This window comes from Oncorhynchus mykiss, chromosome 19 (assembly GCF_057628025.1).
Source record: "Oncorhynchus mykiss isolate SJ-2025 chromosome 19, ASM5762802v1, whole genome shotgun sequence".
In the NCBI taxonomy this organism is placed as follows: Eukaryota; Metazoa; Chordata; class Actinopteri; order Salmoniformes; family Salmonidae; genus Oncorhynchus; species Oncorhynchus mykiss.
Window position 1 is genome coordinate 71,031,986 of NC_143040.1, and position 13,958 is coordinate 71,045,943.

General features: G+C 46.8%; 1 protein-coding gene across 1 annotated transcript in view; it reads left to right on the plus strand.

Annotated features, from left to right (window-relative positions):
* Window positions 1-13,958, plus strand: part of l2hgdh (L-2-hydroxyglutarate dehydrogenase) — a 50,959-nt gene that overhangs the window by 11,777 nt on the left and 25,224 nt on the right. The window contains exons 4-8 of the mRNA XM_090211658.1: window positions 236-367; window positions 631-793; window positions 902-936; window positions 1,057-1,224; window positions 2,405-2,562. Of these exons, the coding sequence (XP_090067784.1) occupies window positions 236-367; window positions 631-793; window positions 902-936; window positions 1,057-1,224; window positions 2,405-2,562 (656 nt within the window). The remainder of the gene's footprint in view (window positions 1-235; window positions 368-630; window positions 794-901; window positions 937-1,056; window positions 1,225-2,404; window positions 2,563-13,958) is intronic.

Sequence of the window (13,958 nt, forward strand, 5' to 3'; positions counted from 1 at the left end):
TAATACGGTCTCTTCCTGTCTAATACGGCCTCTTCCTGTCTAATACGGCCTCTTCCTGTCTAATACGGTCTCTTCCTGTCTAATACGGTCTCTTCCTGTCTAATACGGTCTCTTCCTGTATATTCATTCCCGACTCCTTTGTGGTGTTTTCTGTTGTTCTTTGAAAAATAAATGAAAAAGTTGATCACACAACTATGTGCTGGTCATGTCTACGGCTTGGCATATGTGTTGGCAGCTGATCGTCGCTGTGGAGCGAGAGGAGATTCCCAGGCTCAAAGCGCTGTACGAGCGAGGACAGAAGAACAACGTGCGTGACCTCACCATGATAGACGCCAAGGGGATCCGAGAGAGGGAGCCCTACTGCAGGGTGAGAGAGTGAGAGAGACCCCTACTGCAGAGAGAGAGAGAGACTCTTTACTCTCTCTCTCTCTCTAAGGTGCTTCATAATGAAAGTCAAGGATGAAGTCTGCAATTACACCCTATTGCCTATACAGAGCACTACTTATGGCCTGGTTTTGGAAATTACGTCATATTCCCTGGTGAAAAATAGTGCTCTTTTATAGGGAACAGGGTGCCATTTGGAACACAGCCCCAGGGTAAACGGCTTTATGGTTAAACGCTTCCTTTCAGGGTCTGATGGCCCTGGACTCTCCTTACACTGGCATCGTGGACTGGAGGCTGGTGTCACTGGCGTATGGCAAGGACTTCCAGGAGGCAGGAGGGACCGTGGTTACTGAATATGAGGCCAGTGACATGGCCATGGTGAAGGAAAGCCCCGCTGGTAACACTGACGGTATCTGTTCCATACTTTTCCTCACCTCAGAACACTCGTAGATTTGATGAAAAGGTGGGATTGCACTTGTGAATGTATTTGTTGTTGTTTTTCTTCAAAACATTTCAGGAATGAAATATCCCATCGCTATCAGAGATTCAAAGGTAGGCGTGTGTGTGTGTGTGTGTGTGTGTGTGTGTGTGTGTTTTAAATTGTCAGAAAAGTTTTTTTGTTTGTTTTTGTTTTTAAGCTGTAACTAACGTGTGTGTGTGTGATCTCCACAGGGTACGGAGGTAAGGTGTCGGTATGTGCTGACCTGTGGTGGTCTGTACTCTGACCGCCTCGCTCACATCTCTGGCTGCAGTCCAGACCCTCGCATTGTCCCCTTCAGAGGAGATTACCTGGTCCTGAAGCCTGAGAAACACTACCTGGTCCGGGGCAACATCTACCCCGTAAGTCCTCTAGAACACCGTCTACCCCGTAAGTCCTCTAGAACACCGTCTACCCTCTAGAACACCGTCTACCCTCTAGAACACCGTCTACCCTCTAGAACACCGTCTACCCCGTAAGTCCTCTAGAACACCGTCTACCCTCTAGAACACCGTCTACCCTCTAGAACACTGTCTACCCCGTAAGTCCTCTAGAACACCGTCTACCTCGTAAGTCTTCTAGAACACCGTCTACCCCGTAAGTCTTCTAGAACACCGTCTACCCCGTAAGTCCTCTAGAACACCGTCTACCCTCTAGAACACCGTCTACCCTCTAGAACACCGTCTACCCTCTAGAACACCGTCTACCCCGTAAGTCCTCTAGAACACCGTCTACCCTCTAGAACACCGTCTACCCTCTAGAACACTGTCTACCCCGTAAGTCCTCTAGAACTCCATCTACCCCGTAAGTCCTCTAGAACTCCATCTACCCCATAAGTCCTCTAGAACACCATCTACCCCGTAAGTCCTCTAGAACACCATCTACCCCGTAAGTCCTCTAGAACACCATCTACCCCGTAAGTCCTCTAGAACACCATCTACCCCGTAAGTCCTCTAGAACACCGTCTACCCCGTAAGTCCTCTAGAACACCGTCTACCCCGTAAGTCCTCTAGAACGCCGTCTACCCCGTAAGTCCCCTAGAACACCGTCTACCCCCTAGAACACCGTCTACCCCCTAGAACACCGTCTACCCCCTAGAACACCGTCTACCCCCTAGAACACTGTCTACCCCCTAGAACACCGTCTACCCCATAAGTCCTCTAGAACACCATCTACCCCGTAAGTCCTCTATCTTCTCCTTGTATCTCTACCCTTTAGCCCCTAACGGCACTTAGATCTGAAAGGATTAGATAGGCTGATAGCATTGTCACAATTTTATAGCTACCTGGCCTATCACACCTATACAAGATTTACATTTACATTCTAGTCATTTAGCAGACGCTCCTATCCAGAGTCGACTTTCAGCAGGGGGTGCATGCATTTTTCTTACTGGTCTACACAAGTGCCTTTGCTAGAAGGGCTAAGGTTGATTTTGGGATTCAAGGAATGTCAGATGGTTAAGTGCTGTTAGAGAAATGCACTAATACAGAGAAGGATGTCTCTAGCTTCCTGGTTGTTGTACTGATAGACGGATGTCTCTAGGTTCCTGACCCTAGGTTCCCCTTCCTGGGGGTCCACTTCACCCCGCGGATGGACGGCAGTGTTTGGCTGGGTCCCAACGCCGTCCTGGCCTTTAAACGAGAGGGATACAAGCTGTACGACTTCGATGCCCGGGACTTTGGAGATGCACTTTCATTCAGGTATAGTACTTAGAAGTTAGGAAGCTATGTCATTTAGGTGTCAAATTGGGAAGGTTGGTTAAATATCATCTCTTATCGTTCCCCTCGACATTTCAGTCAAGTAGAGAGGTTCCCCTTCACATGCCATTTCAATCTAGTAGAGACGTTCCCCTTCACATGCCATTTCATTTTAATCTAGTAGAGAGGTTCCCCATTCCAGTCTAGTAGGGAGGTTCCCCTTTACATTCCATTCCAGTCTAGTAGAGGTTCCCCTTTACATTCCATTCCAGTCTAGTAGGGAGGTTCCCCTTTACATTCCATTCCAGTCTAGTAGGGAGGTTCCCCTTTATTTCAGGTATAGTACTTAGAAGTTAGGAAGCTATGTCATTTAGGTGTCAAATTGGGAAGGTTGGTTAAATATCATCTCTTACTTATCGTTCCCCTCGACATTTCAGTCTAGTAGAGAGAGGTTCCCCATTCCAGTCTAGTAGAGGTTCCCCATTCCAGTCTAGTAGAGGTTCCCCATTCCAGTCTAGTAGAGGTTCCCCATTCCAGTCTAGTAGAGGTTCCCCATTCCAGTCTAGTAGAGGTTCCCCATTCCAGTCTAGTAGGGAGGTTCCCCTTTACATTCCATTCCAGTAGGGAGGTTCCCCTTTACATTCGATTCCAGTAGGGAGGTTCCCCTTTACATTCCATTCCAGTCTAGTAGGGAGGTTCCCCTTTATTTCAGGTATAGTACTTAGAAGTTAGGAAGCTATGTCATTTAGGTGTCAAATTGGGAAGGTTGGTTAAATATCATCTCTTATCGTTCCCCTCGACATTTCAGTCTAGTAGAGAGGTTCCCCTTCACATGCCATTTCAATCTAGTAGAGACGTTCCCCTTCACATGCCATTTCATTTTAATCTAGTAGAGAGGTTCCCCATTCCAGTCTAGTAGGGAGGTTCCCCTTTACATTCCAGTCTAGTAGGGAGGTTCCCCTTTACATTCCATTCCAGTCTAGTAGAGGTTCCCCTTTACATTCCAGTCTAGTAGGGAGATTCCCCTTTACATTCCAGTCTAGTAGGGAGGTTCCCCTTTACATTTCATTCCAGTCCAGTAGGGAGGTTCCCCTTTACATTCCATTCCAATCTAGTAGGGAGGTTCCCCTTTACATTCCATTCCAGTCTAGTAGGGAGGTTCCCCTTTACATTCCATTCCAGTCTAGTAGAGGTTCCCCTTTACATTCCAGTCCAGTAGGGAGGTTCCCCTTTACATTCCAGTCCAGTCTAGTAGGGAGGTTCCCCTTTACATTCCATTCCAGTCTAATAGGGAGGTTCCCCTTTACATTCCATTCCAGTCTAGTAGGGAGGTTCCCCTTAACATTCCAGTCTAGTAGGGAGGTTCCCCTTTACATTCCAGTCTAGTAGGGAGGTTTCCCTTTACATTCCATTTCAGTCTAGTAGGGAGGTTCCCCTTTACATTCCAGTCTAGTAGGGAGGTTCCCCTTAACATTCCATTTCAGTCTAGTAGGGAGGTTCCCCTTTACCTTCCATTCCAGTAGGGAGGTTCCCCTTTACATTCCATTCCAGTAGGGAGGTTCCCCTTTACATTCCAGTCTAGTAGAGGTTCCCCTTTACATTCCATTCCAGTCTAGTAGAGGTTCCCCTTTACATTCCATTCCAGTCTAGTAGAGGTTCCCCTTTACATTCCATTCCAGTCTAGTAGGGAGGTTCCCCTTAACATTCCATTCCAGTAGGGAGGTTCCCCTTTACATTCCATTCCAGTCTAGTAGGGAGGTTCCCCTTTACATTCCATTCCAGTCTAGTAGGGAGGTTCCCCTTTACATTCCAGTCCAGTAGGGAGGTTCCCCTTTACATTTGATTCCAGTAGGGAGGTTCCCCTTTACATTCCATTCCAGTCTAGTAGGGAGGTTCCCCTTTATTTCAGGTATAGTACTTAGAAGTTAGGAAGCTATGTCATTTAGGTGTCAAATTGGGAAGGTTGGTTAAATATAATCTCTTATCGTTCCCCTCGACATTTCAGTCTAGTAGAGAGGTTCCCCTTCACATGCCATTTCATTTTAATCTAGTAGAGAGGTTCCCCATTCCAGTCTAGTAGGGAGGTTCCCCTTTACATTCCATTCCAGTCTAGTAGGGAGGTTCCCCTTTACATTCCATTCCAGTCTAGTAGGGAGGTTCCCCTTTACATTCCATTCCAGTCTAGTAGAGGTTCCCCTTTACATTCCAGTCCAGTAGGGAGGTTCCCCTTTACATTCCAGTCCAGTCTAGTAGGGAGGTTCCCCTTTACATTCCATTCCAGTCTAGTAGGGAGGTTCCCCTTTACATTCCATTCCAGTCTAGTAGGGAGGTTCCCCTTTACATTCCATTCCAGTCTAGTCTAGTAGGGAGGTTCCCCTTTACATTCCATTCCAGTCTAGTAGGGAGGTTCCCCTTTACATTCCATTCCAGTCTAGTCTAGTAGGGAGGTTCCCCTTTACATTCCATTCCAGTCTAGTAGGGAGGTTCCCCTTTACATTCCATTCCAGTCTAGTAGGGAGGTTCCCCTTTACATTCCATTCCAGTCTAGTAGGGAGGTTCCCCTTTACATTCCATTCCAGTCTAGTAGGGAGGTTCCCCTTTACATTCCATTCCAGTCTAGTAGGGAGGTTCCCCTTTACATTCCATTCCAGTCTAGTAGGGAGATTCCCCTTTACATTCCATTCCAGTCTAGTAGGGAGGTTCCCCTTTACATTCCATTCCAGTCTAGTAGAGGTTCCCCTTTACATTCCAGTCTAGTAGGGAGGTTCCCCTTTACATTCCATTCCAGTCTAGTAGGGAGGTTCCCCTTTATATTCCATTCCAGTCTAGTAGGGAGGTTCCCCTTTACATTCCATTCCAGTCTAGTAGGGAGGTTCCCCTTTACATTCCAGTCTAGTAGGGAGGTTCCCCTTTACATTCCATTCCAGTAGGGAGGTTCCCCTTTACATTCCATTCCAGTCTAGTAGGGAGGTTCCCCTTTACATTTAATTCCAGTAGGGAGGTTCCCCTTTACATTCCATTCCAGTCTAGTAGGGAGGTTCCCCTTTACATTCCATTCCAGTCTAGTAGGGAGGTTCCCCTTTACATTCCATTCCAGTCTAGTAGGGAGGTTCCCCTTTACATTCCAGTCCAGTAGGGAGGTTCCCCTTTACATTCCAGTCCAGTCTAGTAGGGAGGTTCCACTTTAAATTCCATTCCAGTCTAGTAGGGAGGTTCCCCTTTACATTTCATTCCAGTAGGGAGGTTCCCCTTTACATTCCATTCCAGTCTAGTAGGGAGGTTCCCCTTTACATTCCATTCCAGTCTAGTCTAGTAGGGAGGTTCCCCTTTACATTCCATTCCAGTCTAGTAGGGAGGTTCCCCTTTACATTCCATTCCAGTCTAGTAGGGAGGTTCCCCTTTACATTCCATTCCAGTCTAGTAGGGAGGTTCCCCTTTACATTCCATTCCAGTCTAGTAGGGAGGTTCCCCTTTACATTCCATTCCAGTCTAGTAGGGAGGTTCCCCTTTACATTCCATTCCAGTCTAGTAGGGAGGTTCCCCTTTACATTCCATTCCAGTCTAGTAGGGAGGTTCCCCTTTGCATTCCAGTCTAGTAGGGAGGTTCCCCTTTACATTCCATTCCAGTAGGGAGGTTCCCCTTTACATTCCATTCCAGTCTAGTAGGGAGGTTCCCCTTTACATTCCATTCCAGTCTAGTCTAGTAGGGAGGTTCCCCTTTACATTCCATTCCAGTCTAGTAGGGAGGTTCCCCTTTACATTCCATTCCAGTCTAGTAGGGAGGTTCCCCTTTACATTCCATTCCAGTCTAGTAGGGAGGTTCCCCTTTACATTCCATTCCAGTCTAGTAGGGAGGTTCCCCTTTACATTCCAGTCTAGTAGGGAGGTTCCCCTTTACATTCCATTCCAGTAGGGAGGTTCCCCTTTACATTCCATTCCAGTATGGAGGTTCCCCTTAACATTCCAGTCTAGTAGGGAGGTTCCCCTTAACATTCCATTCCAGTCTAGTAGGGAGGTTCCCCTTTACATTCCAGTCTAGTAGGGAGGTTCCCCTTTACATTCCATTCCAGTAGGGAGGTTCCCCTTTACATTCCATTCCAGTATGGAGGTTCCCCTTTACATTCCAGTCTAGTAGAGGTTCCCCTTTACATTCCATTCCAGTCTAGTAGAGGTCCCCCTTTACATTCCATTCCAGTCTAGTAGGGAGGTTCCCCTTTACATTCCATTCCAGTCTAGTAGGGAGGTTCCCCTTTACATTCCATTCCAGTCTAGTAGGGAGGTTCCCCTTTACATTCCATTCCAGTCTAGTAGGGAGGTTCCCCTTTACATTCCAGTCTAGTAGGGAGGTTCCCCTTTACATTCCATTCCAGTCTAATAGGGAGGTTCCCCTTTACATTCCATTCCAGTCTAGTAGGGAGGTTCCCCTTTACATTCCATTCCAGTAGGGAGGTTCCCCTTTACATTCCATTCCAGTAGGGAGGTTCCCCTTTACATTCCATTCCAGTAGGGAGGTTCCCCTTTACATTCCATTCCAGTAGGGAGGTTCCCCTTTACATTCCATTCCAGTCTAGTAGGGAGGTTCCCCTTTACATTCCATTCCAGTCTAGTAGGGAGGTTCCCCTTTACATTCCATTCCAGTCTAGTAGGGAGGTTCCCCTTTACATTCCATTCCAGTCTAGTAGGGAGGTTCCCCTTTACATTCCATTTCAGTCTAGTAGGGAGGTTCCCCTTAACATTCCATTTCAGTCTAGTAGGGAGGTTCCCCTTTACATTCCATTCCAGTAGGGAGGTTTCCCTTTACATTCCATTCCAGTAGGGAGGTTCCCCTTTACATTCCATTCCAGTCTAGTAGGGAGGTTCCCCTTTACATTCCATTCCAGTCTAGTAGGGAGGTTCCCCTTTACATTCCAGTCTAGTAGGGAGGTACCCCTTTACATTCCATTCCAGTAGGGAGGTTCCCCTTTACATTCCATTCCAGTATGGAGGTTCCCCTTTACATTCCAGTCTAGTAGGGAGGTTCCCCTTAACATTCCATTTCAGTCTAGTAGGGAGGTTCCCCTTTACATTCCATTCCAGTAGGGAGGTTTCCCTTTACATTCCATTCCAGTAGGGAGGTTCCCCTTTACATTCCATTCCAGTAGGGAGGTTCCCCTTTACATTCCAGTCTAGTAGAGGTTCCCCTTTACATTCCATTCCAGTCTAGTAGAGGTTCCCCTTTACATTCCATTCCAGTCTAGTAGGGAGGTTCCCCTTTACATTCCAGTCTAGTAGGGAGGTTCCCCTTTACATTCCATTCCTGTCTAGTAGGGAGGTTCCCCTTTACATTCCATTCCAGTCTAGTAGGGAGGTTCCCCTTTACATTCCATTCCAGTCTAGTAGGGAGGTTCCCCTTTACATTCCAGTCCAGTAGGGAGGTTCCCCTTTAAATTCCATTCCAGTAGGGAGGTTCCCCTTTACATTCCATTCCAGTCTAGTAGGGAGGTTCCCCTTTATTTCAGGTATAGTACTTAGAAGTTAGGAAGCTATGTCATTTAGGTGTCAAATTGGGAAGGTTGGTTAAATATCATCTCTTATCGTTCCCCTCGACATTTCAGTCTAGTAGAGAGGTTCCCCTTCACATGCCATTTCATTTTAATCTAGTAGAGAGGTTCCCCATTACAGTCTAGTAGGGAGGTTCCCCTTTACATTCCATTCCAGTCTAGTAGGGAGGTTCCCCTTTACATTCCATTCCAGTCTAGTAGGGAGGTTCCCCTTTACATTCCATTCCAGTCTAGTAGAGGTTCCCCTTTACATTCCAGTCCAGTAGGGAGGTTCCCCTTTACATTCCAGTCCAGTCTAGTAGGGAGGTTCCCCTTTACATTCCATTCCAGTCTAGTAGGGAGGTTCCCCTTTACATTCCATTCCAGTCTAGTAGGGAGGTTCCCCTTTACATTCCATTCCAGTCTAGTCTAGTAGGGAGGTTCCCCTTTACATTCCATTCCAGTCTAGTAGGGAGGTTCCCCTTTACATTCCATTCCAGTCTAGTAGGGAGGTTCCCCTTTACATTCCATTCCAGTCTAGTAGGGAGGTTCCCCTTTACATTCCATTCCAGTCTAGTAGGGAGGTTCCCCTTTACATTCCATTCCAGTCTAGTAGGGAGGTTCCCCTTTACATTCCATTCCAGTCTAGTAGGGAGGTTCCCCTTTACATTCCATTCCAGTCTAGTAGGGAGGTTCCCCTTTACATTCCATTCCAGTCTAGTAGGGAGGTTCCCCTTTACATTCCATTCCAGTCTAGTCTAGTAGGGAGGTTCCCCTTTACATTCCATTCCAGTCTAGTAGGGAGGTTCCCCTTTACATTCCATTCCAGTCTAGTAGAGGTTCCCCTTTATATTCCATTCCAGTCTAGTAGGGAGGTTCCCCTTTACATTCCATTCCAGTCTAGTAGGGAGGTTCCCCTTTACATTCCAGTCCAGTAGGGAGGTTCCCCTTTACATTCCATTCCAGTAGGGAGGTTCCCCTTTACATTCCATTCCAGTCTAGTAGGGAGGTTCCCCTTTACATTTAATTCCAGTAGGGAGGTTCCCCTTTACATTCCATTCCAGTCTAGTAGGGAGGTTCCCCTTTACATTCCATTCCAGTCTAGTAGGGAGGTTCCCCTTTACATTCCATTCCAGTCCAGTAGGGAGGTTCCCCTTTAAATTCCATTCCAGTCTAGTAGGGAGGTTCCACTTTAAATTCCATTCCAGTCTAGTAGGGAGGTTCCCCTTTACATTTCATTCCAGTAGGGAGGTTCCCCTTTACATTCCATTCCAGTCTAGTAGGGAGGTTCCCCTTTACATTCCATTCCAGTCTAGTAGGGAGGTTCCCCTTTACATTCCATTCCAGTCTAGTAGGGAGGTTCCCCTTTACATTCCATTCCAGTCTAGTCTAGTAGGGAGGTTCCCCTTTACATTCCATTCCAGTCTAGTAGAGGTTCCCCTTTACATTCCATTCCAGTCTAGTAGGGAGGTTCCCCTTTACATTCCATTCCAGTCTATTAGGGAGGTTCCCCTTTGCATTCCATTCCAGTAGGGAGGTTCCCCTTTACATTCCATTCCAGTAGGGAGTTTCCCCTTTACATTCCATTCCAGTCTAGTAGGGAGGTTCCCCTTTACATTCCATTCCAGTCTAGTCTAGTAGGGAGGTTCCCCTTTACATTCCATTCCTGTCTAGTAGGGAGGTTCCCCTTTACATTCCATTCCAGTCTAGTAGGGAGGTTCCCCTTTACATTCCATTCCAGTCTAGTAGGGAGGTTCCCCTTAACATTCCATTCCAGTCTAGTAGGGAGGTTCCCCTTTACATTCCATTCCAGTAGGGAGGTTCCCCTTTACATTCCATTCCAGTATGGAGGTTCCCCTTTACATTCCATTCCAGTCTAGTAGGGAGGTTCCCCTTTACATTCCATTCCAGTCTAGTAGGGAGGTTCCCCTTTACATTCCATTCCAGTCTAGTAGGGAGGTTCCCCTTAACATTCCATTCCAGTCTAGTAGGGAGGTTCCCCTTTACATTCCATTCCAGTAGGGAGGTTCCCCTTTACATTCCATTCCAGTATGGAGGTTCCCCTTTACATTCCATTCCAGTCTAGTAGGGAGGTTCCCCTTTACATTCCATTCCAGTCTAGTAGGGAGGTTCCCCTTTACATTCCATTCCAGTCTAGTAGGGAGGTTCCCCTTTACATTCCATTCCAGTCTAGTAGGGAGGTTCCCCTTTACATTCCATTCCAGTCTAGTAGAGGTTCCCCTTTACATTCCATTCCAGTCTAGTAGGGAGGTTCCCCTTTACATTCCAGTCTAGTAGGGAGGTTCCCCTTTACATTCCATTCCAGTAGGGAGGTTCCCCTTTACATTCCATTCCAGTAGGGAGGTTCCCCTTTACATTCCATTCCAGTCTAGTAGGGAGGTTCCCCTTTACATTTAATTCCAGTAGGGAGGTTCCCCTTTACATTCCATTCCAGTCTAGTAGGGAGGTTCCCCTTTACATTCCATTCCAGTCCAGTAGGGAGGTTCCCCTTTACATTCCATTCCAGTCCAGTAGGGAGGTTCCCCTTTACATTCCAGTCCAGTCTAGTAGGGAGGTTCCACTTTAAATTCCATTCCAGTCTAGTAGGGAGGTTCCCCTTTACATTTCATTCCAGTAGGGAGGTTCCCCTTTACATTTCATTCCAGTAGGGAGGTTCCCCTTTACATTCCATTCCAGTCTAGTAGGGAGATTCCCCTTTACATTCCATTCCAGTCTAGTAGGGAGGTTCCCCTTTACATTCCATTCCAGTCTAGTCTAGTAGGGAGGTTCCCCTTTACATTCCATTCCAGTCTAGTAGGGAGGTTCCCCTTTACATTCCATTCCAGTCTAGTAGAGGTTCCCCTTTACATTCCATTCCAGTCTAGTAGGGAGGTTCCCCTTTACATTCCATTCCAGTCTAGTAGGGAGGTTCCCCTTTACATTCCATTCCAGTCTAGTAGGGAGGTTCCCCTTTACATTCCATTCCAGTCTAGTAGGGAGGTTCCCCTTTGCATTCCATTCCAGTAGGGAGGTTCCCCTTTACATTCCATTCCAGTAGGGAGGTTCCCCTTTACATTCCAGTCTAGTAGAGGTTCCCCTTTACATTCCAGTCTAGTAGAGGTTCCCCTTTACATTCCATTCCAGTCTAGTAGGGAGGTTCCCCTTTACATTCCAGTCTAGTAGGGAGGTTCCCCTTTACATTCCATTCCTGTCTAGTAGGGAGGTTCCCCTTTACATTCCATTCCAGTCTAGTAGGGAGGTTCCCCTTTACATTCCATTCCAGTCTAGTAGGGAGGTTCCCCTTTACATTCCAGTCCAGTAGGGAGGTTCCCCTTTAAATTCCATTCCAGTAGGGAGGTTCCCCTTTACATTCCATTCCAGTCTAGTAGGGAGGTTCCCCTTTATTTCAGGTATAGTACTTAGAAGTTAGGAAGCTATGTCATTTAGGTGTCAAATTGGGAAGGTTGGTTAAATATCATCTCTTATCGTTCCCCTCGACATTTCAGTCTAGTAGAGAGGTTCCCCTTCACATGCCATTTCATTTTAATCTAGTAGAGAGGTTCCCCATTACAGTCTAGTAGGGAGGTTCCCCTTTACATTCCATTCCAGTCTAGTAGGGAGGTTCCCCTTTACATTCCATTCCAGTCTAGTAGGGAGGTTCCCCTTTACATTCCATTCCAGTAGGGAGGTTCCCCTTTACATTCCATTCCAGTAGGGAGGTTCCCCTTTACATTCCATTCCAGTAGGGAGGTTCCCCTTTACATTCCATTCCAGTAGGGAGGTTCCCCTTTACATTCCATTCCAGTAGGGAGGTTCCCCTTTACATTCCATTCCAGTCTAGTAGGGAGGTTCCCCTTTACATTCCATTCCAGTCTAGTAGGGAGGTTCCCCTTTACATTCCATTCCAGTCTAGTAGGGAGGTTCCCCTTTACATTCCATTCCAGTCTAGTAGGGAGGTTCCCCTTTACATTCCATTTCAGTCTAGTAGGGAGGTTCCCCTTAACATTCCATTTCAGTCTAGTAGGGAGGTTCCCCTTTACATTCCATTCCAGTAGGGAGGTTTCCCTTTACATTCCATTCCAGTAGGGAGGTTCCCCTTTACATTCCATTCCAGTCTAGTAGGGAGGTTCCCCTTTACATTCCATTCCAGTCTAGTAGGGAGGTTCCCCTTTACATTCCAGTCTAGTAGGGAGGTACCCCTTTACATTCCATTCCAGTAGGGAGGTTCCCCTTTACATTCCATTCCAGTATGGAGGTTCCCCTTTACATTCCAGTCTAGTAGGGAGGTTCCCCTTAACATTCCATTTCAGTCTAGTAGGGAGGTTCCCCTTTACATTCCATTCCAGTAGGGAGGTTTCCCTTTACATTCCATTCCAGTAGGGAGGTTCCCCTTTACATTCCATTCCAGTAGGGAGGTTCCCCTTTACATTCCAGTCTAGTAGAGGTTCCCCTTTACATTCCATTCCAGTCTAGTAGAGGTTCCCCTTTACATTCCATTCCAGTCTAGTAGGGAGGTTCCCCTTTACATTCCAGTCTAGTAGGGAGGTTCCCCTTTACATTCCATTCCTGTCTAGTAGGGAGGTTCCCCTTTACATTCCATTCCAGTCTAGTAGGGAGGTTCCCCTTTACATTCCATTCCAGTCTAGTAGGGAGGTTCCCCTTTACATTCCAGTCCAGTAGGGAGGTTCCCCTTTAAATTCCATTCCAGTAGGGAGGTTCCCCTTTACATTCCATTCCAGTCTAGTAGGGAGGTTCCCCTTTATTTCAGGTATAGTACTTAGAAGTTAGGAAGCTATGTCATTTAGGTGTCAAATTGGGAAGGTTGGTTAAATATCATCTCTTATCGTTCCCCTCGACATTTCAGTCTAGTAGAGAGGTTCCCCTTCACATGCCATTTCATTTTAATCTAGTAGAGAGGTTCCCCATTACAGTCTAGTAGGGAGGTTCCCCTTTACATTCCATTCCAGTCTAGTAGGGAGGTTCCCCTTTACATTCCATTCCAGTCTAGTAGGGAGGTTCCCCTTTACATTCCATTCCAGTCTAGTAGAGGTTCCCCTTTACATTCCAGTCCAGTAGGGAGGTTCCCCTTTACATTCCAGTCCAGTCTAGTAGGGAGGTTCCCCTTTACATTCCATTCCAGTCTAGTAGGGAGGTTCCCCTTTACATTCCATTCCAGTCTAGTAGGGAGGTTCCCCTTTACATTCCATTCCAGTCTAGTCTAGTAGGGAGGTTCCCCTTTACATTCCATTCCAGTCTAGTAGGGAGGTTCCCCTTTACATTCCATTCCAGTCTAGTAGGGAGGTTCCCCTTTACATTCCATTCCAGTCTAGTAGGGAGGTTCCCCTTTACATTCCATTCCAGTCTAGTAGGGAGGTTCCCCTTTACATTCCATTCCAGTCTAGTAGGGAGGTTCCCCTTTACATTCCATTCCAGTCTAGTAGGGAGGTTCCCCTTTACATTCCATTCCAGTCTAGTAGGGAGGTTCCCCTTTACATTCCATTCCAGTCTAGTCTAGTAGGGAGGTTCCCCTTTACATTCCATTCCAGTCTAGTAGAGGTTCCCCTTTATATTCCATTCCAGTCTAGTAGGGAGGTTCCCCTTTACATTCCATTCCAGTCTAGTAGGGAGGTTCCCCTTTACATTCCAGTCCAGTAGGGAGGTTCCCCTTTACATTCCATTCCAGTAGGGAGGTTCCCCTTTACATTCCATTCCAGTCTAGTAGGGAGGTTCCCCTTTACATTTAATTCCAGTAGGGAGGTTCCCCTTTACATTCCATTCCAGTCTAGTAGGGAGGTTCCCCTTTACATTCCATTCCAGTCTAGTAGGGAGGTTCCCCTTTACATTCCATTCCAGTCCAGTAGGGAGGTTCCCCTTTACATT